This window comes from Mytilus edulis, chromosome 3 (assembly GCF_963676685.1).
Source record: "Mytilus edulis chromosome 3, xbMytEdul2.2, whole genome shotgun sequence".
Lineage (NCBI taxonomy): Eukaryota > Metazoa > Mollusca > Bivalvia > Mytilida > Mytilidae > Mytilus > Mytilus edulis.
In genome coordinates, this window is record NC_092346.1 from 31664140 (window position 1) to 31689253 (window position 25114).

Here is a 25114-nt window from a genome sequence, read left to right on the forward strand (position 1 = left end):
ATATATAAAATCCGTTTTCAGAACGAGAAGGGTACAAAGTAAATCAATAATATAATAAAAAAACAAGAATGTGTCCAAAGTACACGGATGCCCCACTCGCACTATCATTTTCCATGTTCCATGGACCGTAAAATTGGGTAAAAATGTAATTTAGCATTAAAATTAGAAAGATTATACTATAGGGAACATGTGTACTAAGTTTCAAGTTGATTCGACTTCAATTTCATCAAAAACTTTAACCTGAAACTCCCACTTTCATTTTCTATGTTCAGTGGACCGTGAAATTGGGGTCAAAAGTCTATTTTGACTTTTAAATGAAAAAGATCATATCATAAGCAACAAGTGTACTAAGTTTCAAGTTGATTGGACTTCAGCTTCATCAAAAACTACCTTGACCAAAAACTTTAACCTGAAGTGGGACGAACGGACGCACGGACGGACGAACGAACGGACGGACGAAAGGAGCCACAGACCAGAAAACAAAATAAGGGTCTTCTATAGGGGAAGAAGCGGCTTTACCACTTCCCCGAGTTTAATATATGATAAATGATATATACAAGCATCACAACAAACGTTGGCTTGTCTGTCTCCCATTTTTAAATCATGGGTTAGCACCGATTGGTCGATCAGATTTGAGGACGAGAGTTGGATTCCCATTTAAGGATGAGAATGTGTTGGTTAGTATGAGACAGTGTGCGTTTCAATAGACTTATCAAACAGTGAAAGTTGAATCATTGGACATTAGAATTATACATAAACAGACACCAGCCTCTTCAGCATCGGTTTTATTCAGTGTTGGACTGGAGAAGCTGAACTTTGGTTTTCTATTTGAATTTTTACGACTAAGAAAAAGAACCAAATGTTGTGGCACCAGTAAAATTGACACTTAATTTACGTTTCAGCTAATAAAGATAATCATCAAATTTAAATTTTTTGAGACTGGAGAATCTCAAAGAATGACCTGATAGAGTGTCCTATTTCTAAACTAATAACGTGTGCAACCTTTTGTTTTATGATAGTCGAGACCAAACTGGATTTGGACTTAAAGCAATTTATAGAGTTGGGACTAGTATTTGTAAACAATATATGATGAAATGATGATAATTTTAATAATATTTTCATGTATGAAACACTACAAAATATCCTTGGCTGTTTTGTTTGAAAACAGATTGATTACTGGTTGTCTTGCATCCGATGTCAAATGTTTCATGAATATCCATTACAACAAGAACTTGACCATATATCAGTAAATATAAACTTAAGAAGATGTGGTATCCGTCAATGAGACAACTGTCCACGTGACAAGAGACCAAATGACACAAAAATCAAACTAAATGTCACCGGCCTGCCTTCAACAATGAGAACAACAGTTTAATCTATCGAGATGCAGGCAGTCTTGTAAAACTGAAACGTCCACAGCCGCGCGTTAGTGCGTATTTATACATCCCGCAAAATATAGGTGTTTGCTGTCATTTGAAAAGCCGAGGGAGTCATATAATTATATAATTCGATGTATTATCTACACTTGGAGTCGACTTAGGGGCTAGAATTTAATTTCCCCAACTGAGTTTTAAAAAACAATTTATACAGTCAATAATTAAGTATTAAATTAATAACGGAACGTGCGTGTTCAAATTTCTCCATAAAAAGTCCATAAATATATTTCATTAGTATTTAATAACTTGTAAAAAAAACTATTTTAAATACACAGTTTTGCACATCTGAATAAAAAGGACGTTTTATTATAATAAAGATGCAGATTTCTGCTAATAAAGACACCAATAATATCTTCAAAAATAATCATCACAATAGGAGTTATATTTCAAAATGTTTATCACTGAATATGAAAGAACTACAATCTGATGAGAAAAAAATCCTTAGAATCATTTTATCTCATTAGCAAAACTGCTGAAGTAAACTGTAGTGAGAAATTTTGTTGCCTTACGATTCGTCTTTAACTGGTCGATTGACAACTCGGGGAGAGAATATGATAATTTTATATATACGATATCCACAATTATTATAAGGAAAGTTTTGACATAGCTCCCACCCACCTTTGAATAATGGTGTTTGGAGGTGTTCGTTACTATTGTATGAGAGAATTTCACCCATCAATGTCATTACAAGCTAAAACACGGACTCATAAAATATTAGAATCTGTCTAAGGAAGTCGTGTTTTCACACAAGTATTTGACTAAAATATTGACATATGGGTTGTAATCCAGTCCTGGCTATCTTAATCAAGGGATTATAAAACTCACTGTCGCACACAAGGTAAGAAGCTTTTAATCAACACTTTAGTAGAGAATATCTTCAGATATAATTAATTTGTGGTAAAGAATCACGCAAATTATTACTGATTAGTTTTCATTTTTGTAACATGTTACTTTGTTATACATGACATAATATTCAGGTTGACTGGTCATCGATTAAAGCGGACCTGGTAGAAAGCATTACACAGTTGATTGCTTCGTGACATTTTGACAACATGCCCCTCCCCAACCTGTCCGCAATTCATTCAAAATTCACTGCCCATCAATTTTTATACACATCATTGATAAAAGAAATATCTATTAGCCCACGATTATTTATGGTTGTTTACAAATTGTCAAAACTGATCACCGAACAATTACAAAAGTAACTTTTACGTTGTGTGGAGCTAGGGAAAGAAGGAACTTAAAAACTGTGATCAAGTTTAAATGGAATTGTTTCATTTACAAATTTAATTAGTGCATTCTATATAACTCCGACTATTTTTGGGAAACTTTATTGTACGTTGCAGTATGTCTGGACTTATAATTAATTAGCTGGATTTTTGTTGTGCTTTTATTTGTAATAATTGTCTGTTATCTTATCAATATTTAAAGCAGATGTATTTTATTTGGGTTTTATAGGGGAGAAGTTATGCATAAGAAAGTAAACTCTACGGTGTGTGTAAACCTATCTATTTGGATAGAAAACACAACACGCAAACACCTTTATCTATTCGTATAATTTTGTGTTCCATATCAATTTGGGGTTACTCATGGTTAACATCGCAATATGTCAAAACTGAATATGTTTTTACGCATTCATGTAACAACATAATTGATATTTTTCGATTTTCTGACGCTGTTAAATGATTTTCCATTTGAACTGAATAATCATAACATAATATAAGATTATTAATACTATTATTATAAACTTTTATTATTAACTTTATTATTATTATTATTATTAAAATGTTATTATTAGTATCTATTATTATTATTATTATTATTATTATTATTATTATTATTATTATTATTATTATTATTATTATTATTATTATTATTATTATAATCATTTTAACTCTCTTAACTTTAAAAATTGGTTATGTGTTAGCGTTCCTGATGAAGGCATATCCAGAAACTCGCTTCGGACTCACAAAAGTTTGCGGGGAAAATATCTACTTTATAGTTACAACTTATTTGAAATATATGCAATACTATATCTGTTGTAGGTCGACTTTTTTTGGATATTTGAATCATGTTGCGCCACATGGGATTATTTTCTCTTTAAATTTATTCTTAATTATTCATATATTGCATTATTTTTGTAGTTTAGAAATTACAAATTCAGACATGCAATTTTTTAAATTCCAAATTGCATCGATAGAACTAATAAAATGATTTGCGTCATAACTTGTAAATTACCAATATCATACAAAAACGGCCATGGCCAAATCAGAGACGTTATTATGTGCAACCATATTTTGTTAAACTTTTAATATTTCCGATTTTAGAATTAAAAAGATTTTATGTGAACGATCTAAATTATTATTAATGTAATATTGAATGAAACTTGAATTAGCATTATTGAAAGAAACCTTGAGTGAAAGTAAAAATGGACCTTGAAGGTCAGAATGAAGTTTACATATAAAATTAGTCTATGCATATTTATATATATAAAACTTTGTCTGCGAACAATTTGTAAGAGGAAAATTAATATCTGGTTATTTCTAAACCCTGAGGATGGGAGTTTTTAACGACATTGACTGGCTATACAGCCCTCGCACGGTTGGTTCTAAACCCTGTTCATATATATATGTGTCTGTCTGATTTGTCTGTCAATATTAGTCTTTTAGATATATTTTACAGTGCAAAGTTTACGAATACAGTTTTTGAAACCAGCTCTCAAATCCAAATTACAGTGGAAATTGTAAACGCATTACTTGGACGCACGTGCATCAAATTGAGGTCTTTAAAAAGGCCCAAACTTAGCCTCCTAAAACTCTCTATAATATTCTACTTGTAAGCATTTTGTTTAAGAAACACTGCACTTTAATTTATGATGTATATAAGCACAAAATTACTTAATCATGTTTCAAACTTCAAAACTTGTCTTGTGATAATTTATAAATACATAATAAAACTGAGGAGTTTAATAAGTAAGATCTATTACGTCATGTCTATTTACATATAGTAGTACCAACTTCATAAAGCAAATAGTTACCCTATATATAAAATAGTATTTTGCAATCGCTTATTCAGATGAAACGAATATTATGTGTTGCCTCTTATAACTGCACGAACTATTAGCCATTTAAAGAAATTTGATGCGAAAAAAATCGCACAGAATATCTTATAACTAGTCGGGGTTATTGTGCATTCCTCCGTATAGTAAACGGACAGCAACAATTTGGAAACAAGAAAGATTTGTAGCACGAGAGATTGACTATTGGGTTTGTTTTGTGGACGGAATATCTTTACCTACTAGTATTTATTGTCTGGCTAACCTTTGACAAGCATATAAGGCCATATTATTCATTTTTAAAATACTCATGCCCCAAGCCTTTTAGAATATCAAATTATCATTCCTTATCAATATTTGACGCAAAAGCAGACCATCTCTTCTAACACAAATAAACACAAACATACATTACATTTGGCCACATTTGGCCAGTTCAAATCACAATCTAGTTTATGATTTTTATGACGCAAAATAGTTATTTTTAATAATAATAATAAAAAAAAATGCATTTCTGCATGATCCATATGACTGCATATTAAGTAAATTAATACATAAAAGAATGCACATATTCTCTCTCAGGAGATACAAACTATAACATATATACCAGCTGCTGAGCACATTATAGTTGTCGTCATCTTTTGGTATTTTGCTATTGTTTTAATCTTAGAATACTGGGTGTATTTATGCTTTATGTCCGAGCGTATTTGTATATTACTTTAAGGACTCTGGAGTAGTTTTGACATGTTTCTATTTATTTTGCATCACCAAAGTATAAAACAAAACAAACCCGTGACTAACTCAGCCAAAAGAAAACCAATACGCATAATGCTCACTACAGTAATTGCCAATCGGAGGGTGTGTTTGGTTATACGCCTGAGGCGGCCTTTGGTTACCCATAGGTCGCCTCAGTCCAAACTCACCCGGAATTTCAAGTCCTAAAACGTTTGCTCAAATAAAATCGGACCATGAAACGAAAATTTCAAGAGCACCTAAATTCAAATTCATTTCCGATTTATCGTGATGCTAAATCTTCAATTTTCTCTGTAATAATTTGGTAAAATTGTTTGTCTTTTCGTTTGTGTTCATTTAGGCTATGGTGTTGCATTTTATAAAACCAGGTTTAATCCACCATTTTCTACATTTGAAAATGCCTGTACAAAGTCAGGAATATGACAGTTCTTGTCCATTCGTTTTTGATGCGTATTGTTATATGATTTTGCCATGTGATTATGGACTTTCCGAATTGATTTTCCTCTAAGTTCAGTATTTTTGTGATTTTACTTTTTTCATGTTTCCAAATTTTCAAATGACTGGTTTAAAAATCTACTAGATCTAAATGTTTTAAAAACAATTAAATTACTATCCTTGTGGAGAGGATAAATTGTCGTTTGTCATTATAATTGCCGATGTTCTCCGAACTAATCCCCAAATCATCAACCATGCACTATAGTAGTACATGTTTGGAGATTATTTTTTGTGTTGGGAAGAATTGTACAAACATTTCCAAATTTATTCTTATAACTTCTCAATGTGGTTCACTTTAAAAAAAATAAAAAAAGGAGTTATTTGCGATTCCAAATTTGCAGGATTTCCATATCAAAAACCCTGGCCCAGTTTTGCTGCTTGGCATGACTTGAGTTCTCTCCCCTTACAGTCCAGCTTCCTTCTCTCTTTTTGGGGTTAGCTGAAAGTCTCATGAATAAAATCATTTTTTTTATCAAATATTTTTCATCAAGTCTTTTTGTTAATTCAGATATATAATGACCCCTTTTAAATAACTTTTTATAGTTAATTGGTATATTTCAATCATTTGTCAAATAAATTTGAAATAAACAAAAATAATAAAGTTGTCCTTAAGAATTTCTTATTTCGTCACCATTTAAAAATGCGAATGTTTTAATTTTAAGGAACAAAGAACAAAGGTACATTATATGGAAAACAGGTGGAAAATTGACTTCATCTTGTCAAATACAAGCTCGTTAAATAGTGACAGTTAATTCATTTTATAGCTGAAATTTATAAGGATGTCATTTTTTGAACGGAGTAGTAAATTTTGTTATACACATATTCGGTCATAGCCCTGAGTTGTATGTTGTACTGTAAAGGCTTTAGGCACTAATTTCACTACGAGTCACAGGTGTGTTCGCAGTTTAGTATGGAATTACACTGACTGACCTAACTAAAGAGATGCTATGTTGGTCAAAATGTCATATTTGTAACTGCAGTCATAACCATTACAACATTTTCCAATTAAAATAAACAATCTTTATATAAAGTCCGTGACTCGAGCTTTAGAAAAAACACTATTACATGCATGCATTTAAAGTACAAGGAGCACACCTTCATAAGTTACTAATGAATACATGTAGTGCAGTCATAAGTGCACTGTGTATGTAATAAGTCATACTTTGAAAATATTTGCTCGTGAATAAGAAATGTGTCCGATTTACTGGAATTTGTTTCACTCAAGGGGGAAAATTCAAAAGTTGAAATATAAATTAGCTTAGAATGTCCTTTTTTATTACTTTTTTTCGAAATTCCCCTATTTATTTTAAATTTATGAAATCGTTATGTTATTTAGCCCTGGGCTCTTCTGTTGAAGACCATATTGATACAATATTGTGAATTTTAACTAGTTAGACATTTTTTTACTCGAAAGTAATCATTAACTTACATTTGAAAAACAACAAATACTTAGAATAGAAATTTGAGGTTATTATGGTTTGGTTATGCCTTTCTTCGTCTTTTTTCCACTCAAATAAATGGTAAAAACTAGCGTTCAAAATTGCATTATAATCCATATTTAAACCATATTGAGGCATACATATCCAAATTACAACATTATGTTGGTACCGCCTCAAGTGACAAACATAGATCTGTAACTCTGTAAACTTACATTTAAGAGTGAATGACTTCTTGAAAATGTGCTTGTGGTAGGGAAATCGTCACTTTACCTCTTTGTGTGACTCTTTTGGTCGGAATCGTTCGTTGTCACAACCGTTTTCCGATTCCTTTTTAAAAAAAAATTATTGTTTATTGAAAATCAAAATTTTTCGTTGTGCCTCCTTTAATGTGACCAAAAAACAAGGCTCCATGTTGAAGAACGTACGGTTTACGTTTACAAATTATGACCTGGATGGATAGTTGTCTCATTGGCACTCGTACCACATCTTCTTCATCTAAAATCTGTGCGCGTGCGGATATATTATAGGATAGTATGGTATAGTTGAGTGTTTAGTGAGTTACAAGAAATATAGTTCACCATGATATAAATTTTCTATGCATATTTCAAGAACAGTATGGGCAGTGAAAATTCGCCCGTGCTGTTTCGGAATTATCAGATTGTCCATATTTTTTTTTAATTGATTAGAAAAAAAAACATACATGAAGTTTGAACTGGGTTTTAAAAATAAATCAAGCGTCCGAATTCTGAAAAAAATCTTTAAAAAAAAATACAAGTCTTGCAAACGGTTGTCCTTACTATATAGCCTGGGTAATAGATTAAAGTAATATATACACATGCATGCAATGACAAATTTTAAACGTGACTTTAGCATCGGGTGGATTTTATAGAATGTTTTTTCCTAATATTGGGAATGTAAAATTGAAATAAAATCTATATAGAAACAAAAAATATGTTAATACAGGTCTTTCTACGATCGGCAGCCGATAAAGAGTTCACAGACACCCCTACCCAAATCTTCGGAACAAAACAAAAACAAAAACGAAACATGACAATGCTTGGAAGCAACTAAGTTTAAGCAAGGACATTCCAAATTTCTTATGCATTTTATTTTAATTGGGGCTTTTTTGTGTATTGGAGTAATTTGACTTTCAAAGAATAGTACGATTTTAGAATCAGCCTGTTGTTACAATTTTGTTGAATATCAATCAAAGTTGACCATTGACGATGCACGTATTATAAACAGATCATATAAAGACATGGATAGCTGATATGAAAGTTAAACAGGTTTTTGGGTACATGTATATATGACTAAACACGAAACAAGTCGAGATGCTATTCAGTTGTATGGCTAGACAGAGTCGTAGAAACAGTAGTAGACAGTACCAAAATAAAAACAAAATCTATGCAATGACAAGTTAACACACGTGTTGCGTGTCTAGTCAAATTTTCAAAATTTACAGACCAATCGTGAAGGAAAAAACCGCATACAAATATAATAATCACTAGTTTGACACGATTTTTTTAGCATCAAAATCATTCTGGTCAAATAATTGTATGCTACAAACTACACATGCAAAATGAATGTTTTCATTTTGAATCATATAATGAGTTATCTATAACAAACATATCACTTAGTTCAAACATCTCCGTTAAAATCCTCATCTCCGTTAAAATCCTCATGTTTTGACTTGTAAGCTAGACGTTCTTGAATGTCATTTTTTTTAGTTCGTTATATTTTTTTACTCATACCACTGAAAACCAAACAGAAAGCGGACAGAAACAAAAACACAACTTTTACGTTAACTGCATGTAAATGATTTATTTTTCTCGGGGATATTAAAAATACTGAAAATTTCTCAAAAGATCCAAACGTCAGTCACGTGACCGGTCTGGCGTCTGAGACTTATATAATAAGCATCGGTCAGCCTGTATTGAACCAGGTGTAAGTTTTCAAATAACTTGTGTAACATTTCTTGCAGCGAAATGCCAAGAGGTGACTGGCCAATTATAAACAAATGTGGGGTCAAGTTCTGAGCGTCGATCTCCATTATAATTGCCAAATTTAAGCTTGCTGAAAGATGGAGTCCAGAAGATTAATGGCCATTGTAAATATTTACAGATGACACACTGTTTTTAAGTGGTCAGTCGGTTATACTATATGCACATTATATACTTTTAATGCGAATGTTGAAACATCATATATTGACTCTTGGGAGACAAATTTTGAAGTATGTAGGGGAATGAATAAAGGATAAAAAAAAAGCTAAAAAAAAAAGTATAGTAGAAGAGACGACTTAGAAGCAGACGTCAGAAGTTTTAAAAGCATGTCCGAAAACTAGTTTTGAAAATAAAAAATTTGAAACTCGACACATTTTTCCGTTGATTATCAGTATTAAGAATTGTCTGATAATTTTAATATTAATGAACATTTTGTTCAATTGTGTTGATTTCAAAACAATTAACAAGCCTCCTAGTGCATAAATCCGAAGGATTTACATGTAAAATCTGGCCTTTCATCTTGAATGTTTTGAAGATTAATACATCTTTCTTTGAAAAACTCTGAAAAGAAACATTTTCCAACACAATGGGCAAAGCATGAAAAATGTAACTATGAATTAACAAATTTAAAAATCATTAGATAATGAAATGACAGTTTGAGTGTTGTATACATGTGGTTATATGTCAAGTCGGACACATTTGGACAAATATCATAATAATAGACGGATTTCGATATCTATCAGTTTGATTAATACGGAAGGCGGAGCGTTCTGGACAAGATACAGATCTCAACTATTAACAAATATTTTCGTTATAAATTTAAGTTCTATCAATGTGCACATATATTTGTATTTGATGGACGCGCGTCTGTTGGCGCTTACGTTTCGCCTGGGAATTTCTTTTAGCGAAAAGGTTGTTATCCATAGCCGTAATATCGTGCTAACAAGGCGAAATTGATGTTTTGACTCCGATTGTGCCAGGAATATAAATACAAGATAATCGACAAATGAAGGAAATAAAAAAATTATTATGTATGTCTTCTAAATAGATTTTGTCAGAAATACGTCCATCAAGGGACAGGAGATTTTCTGAGTGGTATTTTATTAACAATTTATTTACGACTTAAAAAAAACTTAAGATCCACTGATATCGTGTAATTAATATTCAAAAGTAAATATTAAATTTCATGCTACATTATATTAGACATTATAATAAATAAACATGCGTTTCTTGACATGATTTGAAAAATTTTGCAACACTGACCCAAACTGCATGAATGGGTGGGGAGGAGATTGACGAATAGATTGACACATCAACTTAAGCTTCCAGATTTTTGAAAATCTAATATTTGGAGTTGATCTATTGGTTGTCGTTGATGGATAGTTCAAACTTGAAAATTGTCTGTTTTATATTTGTGTATTTATACTTTAATGAAAATGTGGTAGGACCGTTACCGTTACATATTTTTATTTAAATTCCAGGTGAAAAACTACAGACGGGTGAAATATTTTATTAAAAAGGATATTAAGTGGGCTCGCTAGAAGGTATGTAAGATAAGACATGTGAAAAGTGTCCTGTATCTACGAAACCAAACTTCATAAAATCTATTTGGCTATTTGAATACAACTGTTGATACGAAACTGATAAAATAAAATATTATCAAACGTGAAATAAGTTTAAATGAATAACGGTTTGATATAATTGTTGTTATTCGGTTTGACCTCGAATTTTTTTGTGTGTACTGGGGAAATTTAATATCATATGTCTCGCTAGTTTGACTTTGAATTCATGTACATATCGGGATCTTTAGAAAAAAATTAACAATCTGCCAAAAAAATATAACCAATTCCGACTACCGAGAAGTAATTTTGTAGAAATGCAAGTTTTATGTCTTGGGAGAAATTAAGATATTTATTACTACAGAGAGCGGGACAAATAATTATTCAACTATATGAACATAGAACTAACTTCCAGAACAATAAAACTAGATTCTTATACATTCGCGGTCTTATGGGATTCATTTTTATGTCTTAGAAAATATACAATGTGCACAACTAACAACCAAAACTCGATTTTATTGCTATCATATTAGAGTTTTATGAAATTTTTACAACTGGGTTGGTCGTAATCTCTTCGTTCTTAATGTATTAGATGATGGATCCGCGATCGGAGCTTTGGCTTCTTCATTGATAATCTTTCGGTAGTTTATGCCTTTGTGCATAATACGGCAATTTTATTCCTGCCCATTAAATATGGTCAGATTAAAGCTGTCTCCAAAAGTATTAAATTTGCCATGGTAATGTATGGGCCCTATACTAAAATTAAATATAATTAAACATATACTTAGTCTTATTAAGAGAAGCAGGGTTTCAATGTCTCGTTTTGGAAATAAAAAAAATGGCACGTTTTCTCAGACTAACTCCTCGTTGCCTAGTTGTCATTCTAGTTTTAACAAGAAAGTATTTTCGTATTGAAATCTTAAGATAGTATAATTCTTAGGTGTTTGGAAAAGATACTTGTCAGATTGGTGAATAATGAATTTTACAGATTATATGGATAGATCATATTTTCATCTGCGAAAGCATTACAATTGCCGCCAGCTTGACGCCTAGTAGGATAAATCTCTGTTGCAGAAGCAACAGTTGTACAATATCTATATTGTTACTTTTTTAATCATAACTTTTTTACCAGTGTTAGCTATTGTCTTGTCTGTTCTATTTTGTGGACGACTTATTGTTTAATAATTCTGAAAATAATGAGGACCGGAAAATCTTTCGATGAAATTCAGTCTTTGTATTTTCAAACTGTATTTTGTTTTTTTTCTGAAAAATGGTGTTTACATAACCTATGCATACAGATACTTTGTCCTTTGTAATTTATTATGGGCCTTTAATTGTGGACAATTTGACAACGAGGGGGTCCAAATGTTGTCAATTTGACCACTTGGTTGTTCGTTATTGAAAAACACTTTCAGAACAAAACGTTTCACCCAAGATGACCTTAAAAACTGGGTCTATATAATTTCAATTATACAAATCTGATTTACAAACACTGCGGTCAGTTGTAATCGGATTTTACAGATAATATCAAACTGATCCATTTCAAACGGTCTCTCGCATTCATATATTTCGGAATTGGTAGAACTGTTTATGCCCGTGCGAGTTTTGTGAGTTTTTATCGGTTTTTAGTGCTAATTGAATTTGCCAGAAATTTGTCGGAATTAATGAAAGTTATAGAATATAACTGTCAATAGTTTCAGTGACTGGATTTTGATGAATTTGACATTAATTAGGAAAATGAAATATGCAGAATATCCAATTACACCGTCATTAAGGACTTCTTTTCTTTCAAAAATTGATATTTTTACAGTTACCGAGTCCGTCTCTGGTGATGTTGTTCAACCGTTATTGTTTTTCTAAGAGGTTAAACAATAAGATGACCTTCATCAATTTTTGAATGGAACTTTGGGTAAAAGGACTGTTATATTTAATTATCCAATACCTAACTTGGTCATTATTGCATCCTGTAAAGTAATTTATAGAATGCTAAGGTTCTGCTGAGTTTCCTAGTCAATTTTTTATTTAATTTCCGTCTTGTATTTCCCATATTGTTTAGAAAATATTAAATATGGAAGTGTTTTATTTTACTCAAAGAAGTATAATAACTGATCACAAAAGGTTTTCAAATGAATAAAATAAATTTGGAGACTATGTTTGAAATGATATTTAAATAATATTCTTACTTGAAACAGACTCATATAATTGAGAGAGATAAAATGTTCTTTTTTTTTATATACAAAAGGAAATAAATGTTGCAAAGTTATAAAAGTAAAATATAAAAACAATGAACTGGTCAAAGTTATATTTTTCCTAGCACTAATATGCAATAGAATATAAATGTTGAGAAGTGCTTATAAAGTAAAATATGAAGAAAATGAACTGGCCAAAGTTATATATTTCTAGGACAAATAGAAAATGAAATGCAAAGCATCAGTCCCAGATTCCCCAAGTATAATGGCACAAAAAATTTCACAAACAGAAAACAATAAAATCTTCAAGACAGAAATTCCCTAATTCAACTTTTATTTATGTATTTTGATATAATTCTTACGACTTATTTACTAAACTATCTATATGCCCGTGTATATTACCACGTAGACTTGTGTTGGCCTTTGTTCTTTCATCATAATATATTACATCTTTGCGAATGTTGAATTTCTATTTTAATTAAATATGAGGAAACTAGATTATAATTTCTTTTTACAAAACTTCTTTCCTTTCAAGCTACAGATAAAAGGTTCTCGTTTTTTCTAAAACTTCAAATAAATTTCGGTAAAGAGGTTTCTAACATTTAGTAACTTTACATAGTGCTTCAACGTACGAATATCATTTTAGCGTATTGAGTGTACTTTAATTTCATTGTTGGTTTAATTTACTTTAATCGGCAATAATAATAATGACCCTCAATAATATAATTATTTACTTAAATTTTGAGTAAATATCCAGTTTATTTGGATAATTCTTTAATATTGTCATTTCTACAGTACAATTCCTAAGGGCCTATATTTGGCATCTTAAATAGTTAATTTGAAGCAAAATATAACTGGTTTGATGATGGCAAAGTTAAATGTTGACAGTAAAATTTGGCTAAAGGCAAAAAAAGGAATCATTTACAAAATAAACTTGTTCTTGAATTGCAGACGAAACTATCTGTTTGATTATTTGATTGGCTGAGACGTACAGAAATACTATTTGTGAATAAGATCGATTTGGTTGGAGGCGGGAAGGGGCGGGCCAGACGGGTCCATTGTCAGTTGAATGAATTGTATATTACATGGGTCAAAATAGTGATTGAACACATAAACAATTATTTTACACAAAATATACCGAATTTACTATCATTGTAGGACAGACAGATTTCAATAAGTAACATTTAGTGGATTTAAACAAACATTGATATATATTGATATTTTGTCAGTCCTCGGACAGGTTGGAGTGTTTTACTACAGACATCAGGCGTTAATCTTAGTTTAGTTATCTGGAAGTTGTCGGCAAGTTCTCGCATCTGCGGTTTTAGTTTTAAAAAGTTCAAGAAAAAAAAAGGTAATTGCCAGACCTAACGTTTATGGACCATGCATTTGTAGAAAACATGCACACTTTGGAAATCATCAAGTATCTTAAAATTTATTAGGTTTTAAACTGCATTAGAAGGGATATGATTTAAAACGTTTTCTTTGAATTAATGATGTTTGCTTTCTTAGCCTCCTATTTTCCCCTAAACATTTCATCATTCATCAAGTTGAAGCAAAATTGAATCGAAAGGTACCGTAGAATTACTATACCAAAACAAATAGTTTTTATACTGTTTGGTGGGACTATTTATGTTAATTTATATCTTTTAAAAAAAGAATATTTAACATTTAAACATTGCTATCAATCAACTTATTTATTTTCATATCATATTTTTCATTTTGATATAAATATTAAAAATAATTTAAAATCCCCCATCAACTATAGTTAGCTCGCCCAAGGCAGGGCTCTATTTGACAGCTCATCCATTACACTGTACTGTAGTAACACTGATTTGATTGACAGTTGAAGTAGTGGTAGCCACGAGTTAAGACAGTTATACTCGCTAAACTAGGGTAGTGTTGACGGGAAGAAAAGTGTACTATGTTTGACAGTTTAGTGTTTCTTTGACAGGTCATAGGATTTGTTTATGCCGGTGGGACTGTACACAGAATCTACGTTATACAGCATTGATAAAACAATCGGACTTATCAAGGCCTTCGGACGGAAGGTTTAACCTCGTCCATGGCTAACCGAGTGGTACGTATATATACTATCTTTAATTTCATGTCGGATTTTTTTTACGCGGGTACCTGTGTCATATTTATCACGTATACAGGAAGTATTTCAAATGGGTTTTTGTTAACTTGAAACTTCTTTTTTATTTTTCAGTACGAAAATGACATGCCGTCACATTATGGACCAAGTATTACTGGGATGCCGGATAGTATGTACGAACCACACCGATTACCAAATATCCATCAGTCACCCCCCGGAATGGGGCATCAGTCTTACCCTCCCTATTCAACAAATAGCTCAATGCCTGTTAGTTCATCACAGGACAGTCAATTAAAAAGAGACAAAGACTCTATATACGGGTACGTAATTTACCACGTGCATCTGTGTATTGGGATTTATTTCACCAATATATAAAAGTGTGATTATTATTTATTTTACTTTGAGGATAATTTTTATTGACATTTCCACAATACAAGTAAGTAATGTTGATTATATTATATATTAAAGTTCTTGTTAAATCAATCAGAGGCCGACTATTTTGTTTATTATCATTTCTATCATTATTGGAAGAGTAATTCTAATACACAATATGGCCGCCGGTTGTTTACATAGATAACTTCTCTCTGTTTTCAGGCACCCCCTATTCCCATTGTTGGCACTTATATTTGAAAAATGTGAACTAGCAACATGTACACCTCGGGAACCTGGCGTAGCCGGTGGTGACGTTTGTTCGTCAGAATCATTCAACGAAGATATAGCCGTTTTTAGTAAACAAGTTTTAGTAAGTTTTTTGCCGTATTCAAAATTATAGATAAATACCGCTGATAAAAAGGCATTTAAATTACTTAAACAATTGTAAAAAATAGTTCTGAAATGAGTTGACATAAAGATTATATTTTGTTTAACATGAATTTATTATTCAACAAATTTAGCAAATGTAAATTATGAAAGTAAAACAATAATAGAAACAAATGTTAATTGAAAAAGTAAAACGAAAGTAGAGATTGTCTCTAACAAAGTTATACAATTTGAAATAATTCTTAAATTTCACATTCAATATTTTTGAATTGTAAATTTAAAAACTGTAATACATTGGAATTGATTGTATTATTAATTTACTCTAGGCACGGTCAGAAAAACCACTGTTCTCAGCAAATCATGAACTTGATAGTGTGGTGAGTGTATATTCAATATTTTCATCATTATAAAATTCTTTATATATTTCCTATTAACATGATTAATACTTTTTGAACTTTTTTACACTATACCTGTGCCTCTTTAGAAAATTCTGTAATGAGCCATGATCCTTGGAAGAAATTAACAACACTGTTTCAACACATGGCCTCAGCAAAATTTTTGTTGAAAAATTGCCCAGCTGGTAAAAAACAGAACTATGTATATTTTTCTTGCTAAACTTGATTAAAAGTTTCACTAAGTATGTTTACAGAATTATTGTCAGTAATTTTCTCTATCAGTTTGGAATTTCCTTTTATCAGGAAATAATTGTTTATACTAAAATATCCAATTCTACTAAGAAAAATTATAATTTAAATTTCTAAGTATATTCAATCTTATTTTTAAACACATTTAAATGGACTTTGATTCCACTTAATAACTACTAGGATATTTTTTCGAATAAAAGATTTCTTTTTTTAATCTTAATTTTTTTGTCTAACATTTCAGATGATTCAGGCCATTCAAGTTTTGCGATTTCACTTACTGGAATTAGAAAAGGTAAGCGTACGATTATATATATCTACTTGACCATTTTTAACTGTATTATTTATTTGTAAAGAAATTTGATGAATAAGGACCAAAAATAAACTTATCAGAGAGAACATGTTAGTAAGCCTAGATAATATGGAATGTGGGACACAATCTGACCCTATCTTTAACCTCGGTAAAAAGCAGAGATAAGTTCTAAATCTCCTTTCTTCAAAGTAAATATTTAACAAATGAATGTAAATAAAGTTTATTAGACATTTCCTTTACTGATAAAAATCGTAAATTAGTTCAGGACAAATATTAACAAAATTATATAATTGTTGATTTTTTTTTCATTTTCAGGTGCATGAACTATGTGACAATTTTTGCCATAGATATATTAGTTGTTTAAAAGGAAAAATGCCAATAGACTTGGTTATAGATGATCGTGAAGGTGGAAGTACTACATCAAAATCTAGTTCGGATCCTACGGACCCATCAGACCCAGTTGTCGATCAGGTAAGACCAAATAATTTTATTAAACATCAGAAATCGACAAGAAGACATCAACCCTACAGCTCCCCTTTCCCTCCCCGTCCCAGACAGAATAATATTTATTACCCCTACTAACTAATACACAACTATACCAAAAGTGATTTGGTAGAACCATTATCCCTCCACCCATGCCCCCTTTCCAAAATATAAAAGACTATACCATACTCCTTTCCAAAACAATCAGGACTATTCAAACATTGCCATATTTTTTAGTACAAAATACTGATATTTTAAAACAAAGAAATAAATGATTTACAATTTATAACATTGTGTATCATTTGTAAACACAATGTATAATTTAATTTTGACTAATAATATTACATTTATTACAATGAAGTGGTGATTTAGTTAATAATAAAACTCTTTTCAATAAAGAAATGATTTAAAAATAATCAAAAAAATATTAAATGCAGAGATTTCTGCTAAATTTGTAAACATTCTAAATTTTATTTTGAAATCAATAATCTATTTATAAAATAGAGAAAACCTCCAAAATATAATAAACATAATCAAAACAACTGTGGGATGTTTTCAACTTTTAACAAAAAATCAAACAGAAAAAGTGAGAGTTGTTTTAATCTCTTTAAAAATATTCCGTCTGTTTTGCAAATATTTTTTTTTAAAGTATGTAACTGCTCTTTTGATGGAATTTTTGGGCTTTATTATTTTGATATGTGCTCTGAAGGTCAACAGGAAATAGACTAGTGGTTAAAAGTTGTGATTTGAATTGAAAACAGAAGTGGCCTCATCAAAATCACATTATGGAGTGGTCATTTTAACTTTCTCAGTTGATTGTGACTTTAGATAAGGGGGGATATTCATGGGGAAAATTAATAGTAAGGAGAATTTAAAATATCTTGTTATAAGTTGAATTATATTTGTGGATTAAAGTGTCAAATGTCATTACGATCCCTAAAGGTACAAATTCTTTTATGGTCATCTCATTGAAATGACCATAGGGAGAGATAAAATCTAGTTTCCTGTTCATAAAATTGCCAGAATATGCAATTATGGAAAAACAAATAAACCCGAAGAGTTTTTGTCCCCTTGTAGCAAAATTGTAACTTTGTAAACAATTTTATTTATCTTATTTTTAATATTGAATAACTCCAGATGCTAAATTGATTTTAATTTTTCTCATTAAATTTGGTGTGTTTTATAATTTTTTATTGGAGATGTAATGTGTGTTGACAGTAACAATAAAAATGGTAATTTTCATTGTTAAATCATAATAATCTTGTGTTAAAATATTCCCATTTGCAATTTTCTTGATTGTTGTAATTTCTACAACTATATAATTAATTAAAAGTTTCGTATTTCATCCATTTTCAAACTTATCACTTTCCATGTTAACAAATTAAAAAATAGAAATCAATTCATGATATAGCTCTACGTCCAATCCAAATATAAAATATTTATTTCAATTTTCCAAAAAGGTATCATTTTTAATTCACATCATTAAATAGCAATAATTAATTTAAAAAAGAATAAATTGGCAGGTAATTTTGATATTAGATTTAGATAATAGATTTGTTTGGGTTTTGTGTTACTAAGGTTTTGATAGTGATGTGAAATCGGCAGGTGTAATATTTTTTATGGATGTAGGATCCGCTCTACTGAGAGATGGCATTAATGACTTTAGATTAGGAGAGAATATATGTGCAAACATATCACTAAAGTTTCATCATGGGCCAGAGTCAATAGGTCAAAATGACACTGCCATCTTTTTCGAATTTTGGCTGGTTATCTAAAAAGTTGAGGTAAAAATTCTTTACATATCTTTTTTTCGAAAAGTTTTCAAATACATTTCAATAAATTAAAAACACAAATGTTAAAAAATATAAATTTAAAAAAGGGAGATAATTGAATTTTAATTAAGTCTGTTTCCTTGTCGAAGAATTCTCTTGAAAGTTGATTCCAGACACAATATTTATTTTTTCACAAATTTCCAATACCAGTATATCATGACTACAGATTTTACTTTAATCAATTTTTGTATGAATTGAAGTTTTTTCTCCCTATTGTTTAGTGCGAGGTGATTTGATTTGATTGATGAATTGATTAAAAGGAAGTGTCATAATTTAAGTGAAAAAGCATCAGATGCGGAATTTTACAAATATGGTTGTTTTTTTGCGTTGAATTGTATAAATGAGTATGATTAGCCTTTTCTCTTGTCAAGTTAACGCAAAAGGATGAAAATGTCAGAACCAAATGCTCGGTTGCTAAGGAGATTGAATCTTTAATATTGCAAATTTCATTTCTTTAGTCCCTCATGCACCGTTTTCTGTGCGTGGTAATTACCAATGGCAACTAAATATTGTATTGGTTTCAAAGAAAAAAGATCTTTTCTTCTTTAACGTGGAAAGATTGTCCTGGTTGGTGAGGAAAATCTAATTTAGATTCTCCTGTACTTGAAGTTAATGGAGAGTTTGAATGTAGATGGCATACTGGTTAAAAGAGCAATGAAAAAACGTATTGTACGGGACCTTAAAGTGTAAGCACAGAAAGGAAGTTCTCCAATGACCACTTGGAATGATAATACTTAAATCAAATAATGGGCGAGTTATAGATTTAGTAGGATAAAATCAACACTTTCTATTCCATAATAATCTTATTAAGCTTGAGTTAAATCAGTTGTGATACGTGAAAGTAAAAGTCTTAATTTCTCCTTCCCTTGAATACTAAATCCAATAATCTTCTACCTTTTTCACTTCCTTCTAAAGTGTTTGCCTTTTTTTCAATGTAAATTTATTTAATATCAGCTTTATAATGAACAGACATTCTTGCAAAAAAATTAGATTTGCAATTACATTCAATTCTTTATTTTTTGAGTTGATTATAATGGGTCGACTTTTATATGCTTTACACCATAGCTATTGTATTTTCTTTCTCGTTTTTTTTTATTTCCTGCATGTTGTATTTATTTTTGCTTTAGCTTTCACCATGACTAATTGACTAAGCTGCATATAACTAGCTTTTCTGCTTGAGTACATTTGTTTTGCTGACATTTCTTTTTAAAATTAAAAGCTAGAAAGCATGAGATTAGCATAGAAATTAGAAACATATGCTGATTAAGGGACTAAACCCAAAAAGGCTAATTTTAGGCGTACTTTCGCAGCGTGCTCCCTGGGTGTATAAGATGTGATTAGAGGAGACGAGAATGTCTTTTTGTGTGTCGCTAACGATAACAATAGAGCTATGACATCGTCACCCTGGGGACAGATTTCATTGTGATTTTTATGGTTTATTTGTTGGCTGTGTAATTCTATTTTATATGGAGTACCATTGGTTCCACAACAATTGTAATAAATGTAATTGAGTATTCATTAGGCAAATTCATTAATTTTTACAACAAATTGCCATTCACAATAGTAAGTGCAATTGAAGACGTCTATTTTGTAGTAATTGTTGTTTTTGTTAGGATTGACGATTTTAAACAATATGTTTGACGTTTGCCTCTTTAATCCGTCTATCTTTAAAACGTGTGTTTGTTTCCTTGTTAGAAAAATGAATTCCTTGTCAAGAGGACAATTAAAATTGCCCGTAAGAAATATCTCTCTTTCCTTATTGCTGGTTTTGCATGTAAATCGTATCATTTGCGTCATTGTTTAAAAAAAAATGTTGACCACTGTGTGCAATAGATAATGCATCGTCATCGCATCCTGATCGAGGTTGCCCTTATTGGTGTGGGATTAATCTAAGATTAAACATTAAAGCTTATATGCAAATTTTATTCCTATTTTTACCCCCTACAACCTGAATAAGGGCCACAAAGGTCATCGTTTCTGTGTAATTTCGGGTATGACATTGTTCCATGGGTTGTTTCACTCTAGGCATACTACTTTACGGTAAAATTTTAAGACTCGTGTGTGAAGTAGTGATTTAACCACCTACGAAACTTCAAAAGACCGTGGAAATACACCAATCGATATCACAGAAAAAGTTTCATTTGCACAAGACTTTAGCAACTTAACCAAGTTTATAGGACTGCTCAATTTTTTGGCAGCATAATGTTTATTTTGAAATCCTCCATCTCTTTTGTAAAGAGTTAAATGGATTAGAAGGATTTGACGAACGAAAAAATATCAAAATTACCAAGAAGATGTGGTATTACTTTTGATGTACTCGGAAAATGAAATTAAAAGTACTTGTGAATATAGGAAATAATTTCTTCAGTTGTGAAGTAGTGTATGGATGTTAGCCACTTGAATACTATTGTAGTGTATTATAAAGTGACAATAAAAAATCATGACATATAAGCTATTGGAACTTGAATCTAAAACATAATGAATAAATCTAAGAATTTTGTTATCCATTTTTAATTTCATACTTTTTTGGAGGGAAGGAAATGCCACCAGTTTGCCATTTCTTAAAACAGGAAATTAAGTCAAGTTTTTAATACAACTGTTGTGTTATTTTTTGCTGTGAAAAGTATGTTGTTAAACACAAAATTGGGTCAAGTTTTTAACATATACATACTGTTTTTATTTTTGTCTGTAAAATGATATACCACTAAAATGCTTTTGTACAGTTTTTTTTTATCAAGAAGAAATTATGCCACTTAATTTTTTTTGTGTATTGTTATCAGTAGAAAAATACTGACTTGTAAATTTTTTGTAATATTAAGTTGAATGTTATACAAAGTACAGCGTTTCTGTTATCTCGCTCATCCTAACTGACATACTATGTTTATTTACATAGGAATGCAACGGGAAAGCGAGGTTAGATTTGTCATAATAATTTTGTTTCTAAAAATACAATTTTCTTGACTGTATTGTGATTTCAGGAACATTAACCAAATCTTTTGATTAACCCTTTTTGTTGTGTGTATTTTTTGTTTTTTGGTGGCAGTGTTAACCTCCTTAAGCTTGTGTACAGTAGATTTGCATTTATTGTTCCCTAGAAAGGAATTCCGAGAGAAAACCAAAGCAGGAATTTTATATATATATGTTTTCCGCTTCAAGTTCCCTTAGCTTTTATCATATATATGGCTTTTTTTTTGTCCATATCGCGACTATATATACGTTATATTATTTACAGTCAATAGAATTGTTTTTTTGGTTTTTTTTCCAATTTGGCTTTTTATAATTAAAAAATTTGTAAAAGTATATCAAGTTGTCAAAAAACGACAAATTTACAAACTTTTATTAGCGTAATCTCATCCCTGCTCTGGTTTTCTCTGTTGACAGGGCCAAATGTTTTCCTCGATGTCTAACTCATGGGGATGCCGTGCATAACAGAACAGTCCAGGAAGGGGGACTATCCAGACTTATGCAAGTTTACTATGGTGCCTAGTCTACACAATACGCAGTAGAGGATGCTGGACCCTGTGATACAGACACCAGTTAAGGAGAAGACAACTCTTGGTGGACTTTAAATTGACAGAATCTCATTATTTTGTTGTTCTGTGTAATGTTAATGAATTGAACATTAATTTACATATTGTTTTTTCGATGATGTTGAAAAAAGATTTTTTTTTTTCAAATTTAATCCTGAAAATTGTATTTTTTTCTAATTTTAAGTCTGCGCCAGATTTTCCCTATTATGTCATTTGACGCAACGACTATCATTAATATAGATTAATTTTAATTACTGGAACAATTTTGTTTTCAAACCGAGCCTGTTTATCTTTTATTAAATTAACATGAGGCACACACCTTCGGTTAGATGAGAACCAAATTTAATATAGAAACTAGTGGAAGAAGATTGTTTCCAATTTATCACCTAGATTTCCTATTATCTTGCCAAGACGATAGTCTTCATGTATAGAATCTGACATCAAGTAGAGTTATTACAGCCCCTGGTCTGCAATTGATTGTTGCTGATTGTCACATGGAAATATCTGCAGTTATGCATTATTTTTATTTGTAAAGAGTTCGTTTATTCTTAATAAATATTATCAATAAAGGTAAGGGTTATTTTCGTAACACCAATCGGTTTAATGGCCCAGGTATAGAAATCTATTTTTCTTGTAACATTAGGGTGGAGTTTCCTTGATAAATAAATGAAATTCGATTTTTAAATCTGAAATTTTTTGCTTCGTTTCTAGTCATTTGAATCTGTTAGTTATGAAATTTAAACAAATTATTCCGAGAACAAAATTGAAAAAAAAATTACAATTTTCTTATGTGCGTGTTCTTATTTGTATGTCTTAATTTTATTAAATAAGTTTTGTTAGTTACAATATCTATATGTAGGTTTTGCATGAAAATGCTTTTGGTTATAGGTGCTATTTATATAAATGTTAGTCAGCCCAAGAAAAAATGTTTCTGGTATATGGCAAATTTTACGTTTTTTTTGTTTTTACAAATTTGATATTGCAGAAAGATGAAGACACATTCAATGTTTTGTTTTGGAAAATTTAAATATATTGGTATGACAAGTTAAACAGTTTCATATAATGGCAGATAAATTATTGTATAAATGACCTTCCACATTTTAAATTCTCTTATATACTGGTATTTAGAAATTGAAAAAAATGGAAAACCAGTTCAAACATACTGGTTCACTTTTAAGACTTCTGCTGTGGCATTATAAACTTTACATGAGGAGCCAGTACTCACAAACATTTTATCTTGTGGCCTAGGACCAAGTTGACGAGAAACTGTTGCGGTACATTCCCTCCATGTAGTACAAGTACTGGCGGTATTTGTTTATTACATGTAAATATATATTTTATTTTGTCTTGCCTCATCAGATGATTGTATTTTATGTCAGAACTTCCAAAGTTCTTGTTATCAATGATCAGATTCGTATGGACCAGTTATTTAAACGTCATATAAATATTTAATTTTCTCATTTATTATATTAATTGATTCATTCAGTTTTAAATAATTTTTGTTCAGCTTTTCAAACTTTGAGAGGCAATAGATAAGTAAAGTAGGTAGAATTATGACATTTTTATGATAATTCCCTATTTTTTAAAAATTTGTTTGTAGCTTAGATAAGTTTTAAGGACACAACAATCCAACAACATATTCACGTATTTTCATTAATCGACCAATGAATCATTGATAATGATAAAATTATGAAAATTTATGAAGTAAAAACTTTTTTTTTTCTTTGCTAATATTTATTATATTTTTTCTAAAGGGAGAGAATTCCATTTAGACCGAAAGTGCTATAAAATAAATTGAAATCCATGGTTAAGAATAATTTTAATGCTTTCTTTACATGTGCCATACATTTTAATTGTCTGATCATTGCATTGTAGAATTATGAAATCTCAAAGCAAACTGGTTGTATTTGGACTAAAGTCTGTGTAATCAGACATTTAACATTGTGCCATATTGAATAGACCAAACCAAGTTTTGATCCTTGCAAATTTTGGTCCAATTCAAATTGAAAGCGTGAATCGAGTAAATTGAAAACTTTTTTTTCTATTTTTATTTTCAAATCTTATGTCTTTACTGTATGAATGCAAGGAAATATGAATGTTAATATCTGTTAGACAGCAATCCCGCAAAATATAATATTTTTTTAACTTCTAAAATTGAGATGAAGACTTGGTTTGGTCAGAATTTAGGATTTTGTTATGTTGTAAAATTTTGTATATCATTATTATAATGACTCTGTTATATATGTATCATGAAGTAAGAATAAATCTAATCATTGTTAAAAATTATATTTTTTATTGAAAGTGGCATAATTTTATTACAGACAGAAATAAGGTTATTTATGTGGACAAGTATTTTTGTTTACTTTTTAAATGCTAAGTCAAAGCTGTCAGACAAATTTGTATGGATTTTTATCCACAATTTGTCAATGGTATGATTTTGATGGATATAAACATAAATTTCAGTGGTATTTAGAATGCCTCCAGCCATTGACTGGGTATATTTTTGTGTAGTATCGTCTTTCACATTGGTATATA

At 30.5% G+C, this 25114-nt stretch overlaps 1 protein-coding gene across 4 annotated transcripts in view; it reads left to right on the plus strand.

Annotated features, from left to right (window-relative positions):
* Positions 1 to 2052: 2052 nt before the first annotated feature.
* The window catches only part of LOC139516238 (homeobox protein Meis1-like), a 66400-nt gene continuing 43338 nt past the window's right edge, over positions 2053 to 25114 (plus strand). The window contains exons 1-8 of one of the 4 annotated variants that reach the window (XM_071306229.1): positions 2089 to 2274; positions 10657 to 10719; positions 14878 to 15003; positions 15136 to 15341; positions 15616 to 15763; positions 16107 to 16157; positions 16666 to 16716; positions 17050 to 17205. In XM_071306229.1, the coding sequence (XP_071162330.1) occupies positions 14989 to 15003; positions 15136 to 15341; positions 15616 to 15763; positions 16107 to 16157; positions 16666 to 16716; positions 17050 to 17205 (627 nt within the window). In that variant the 5' untranslated portion in view covers positions 2089 to 2274; positions 10657 to 10719; positions 14878 to 14988. Of the gene's footprint in view, positions 2275 to 10656; positions 10720 to 14031; positions 14278 to 14746; positions 15004 to 15135; positions 15342 to 15615; positions 15764 to 16106; positions 16158 to 16665; positions 16717 to 17049; positions 17206 to 25114 lie in introns of those variants that run through there. The other 3 variants (XM_071306231.1, XM_071306232.1, XM_071306230.1) reach the window with 3 other exon arrangements.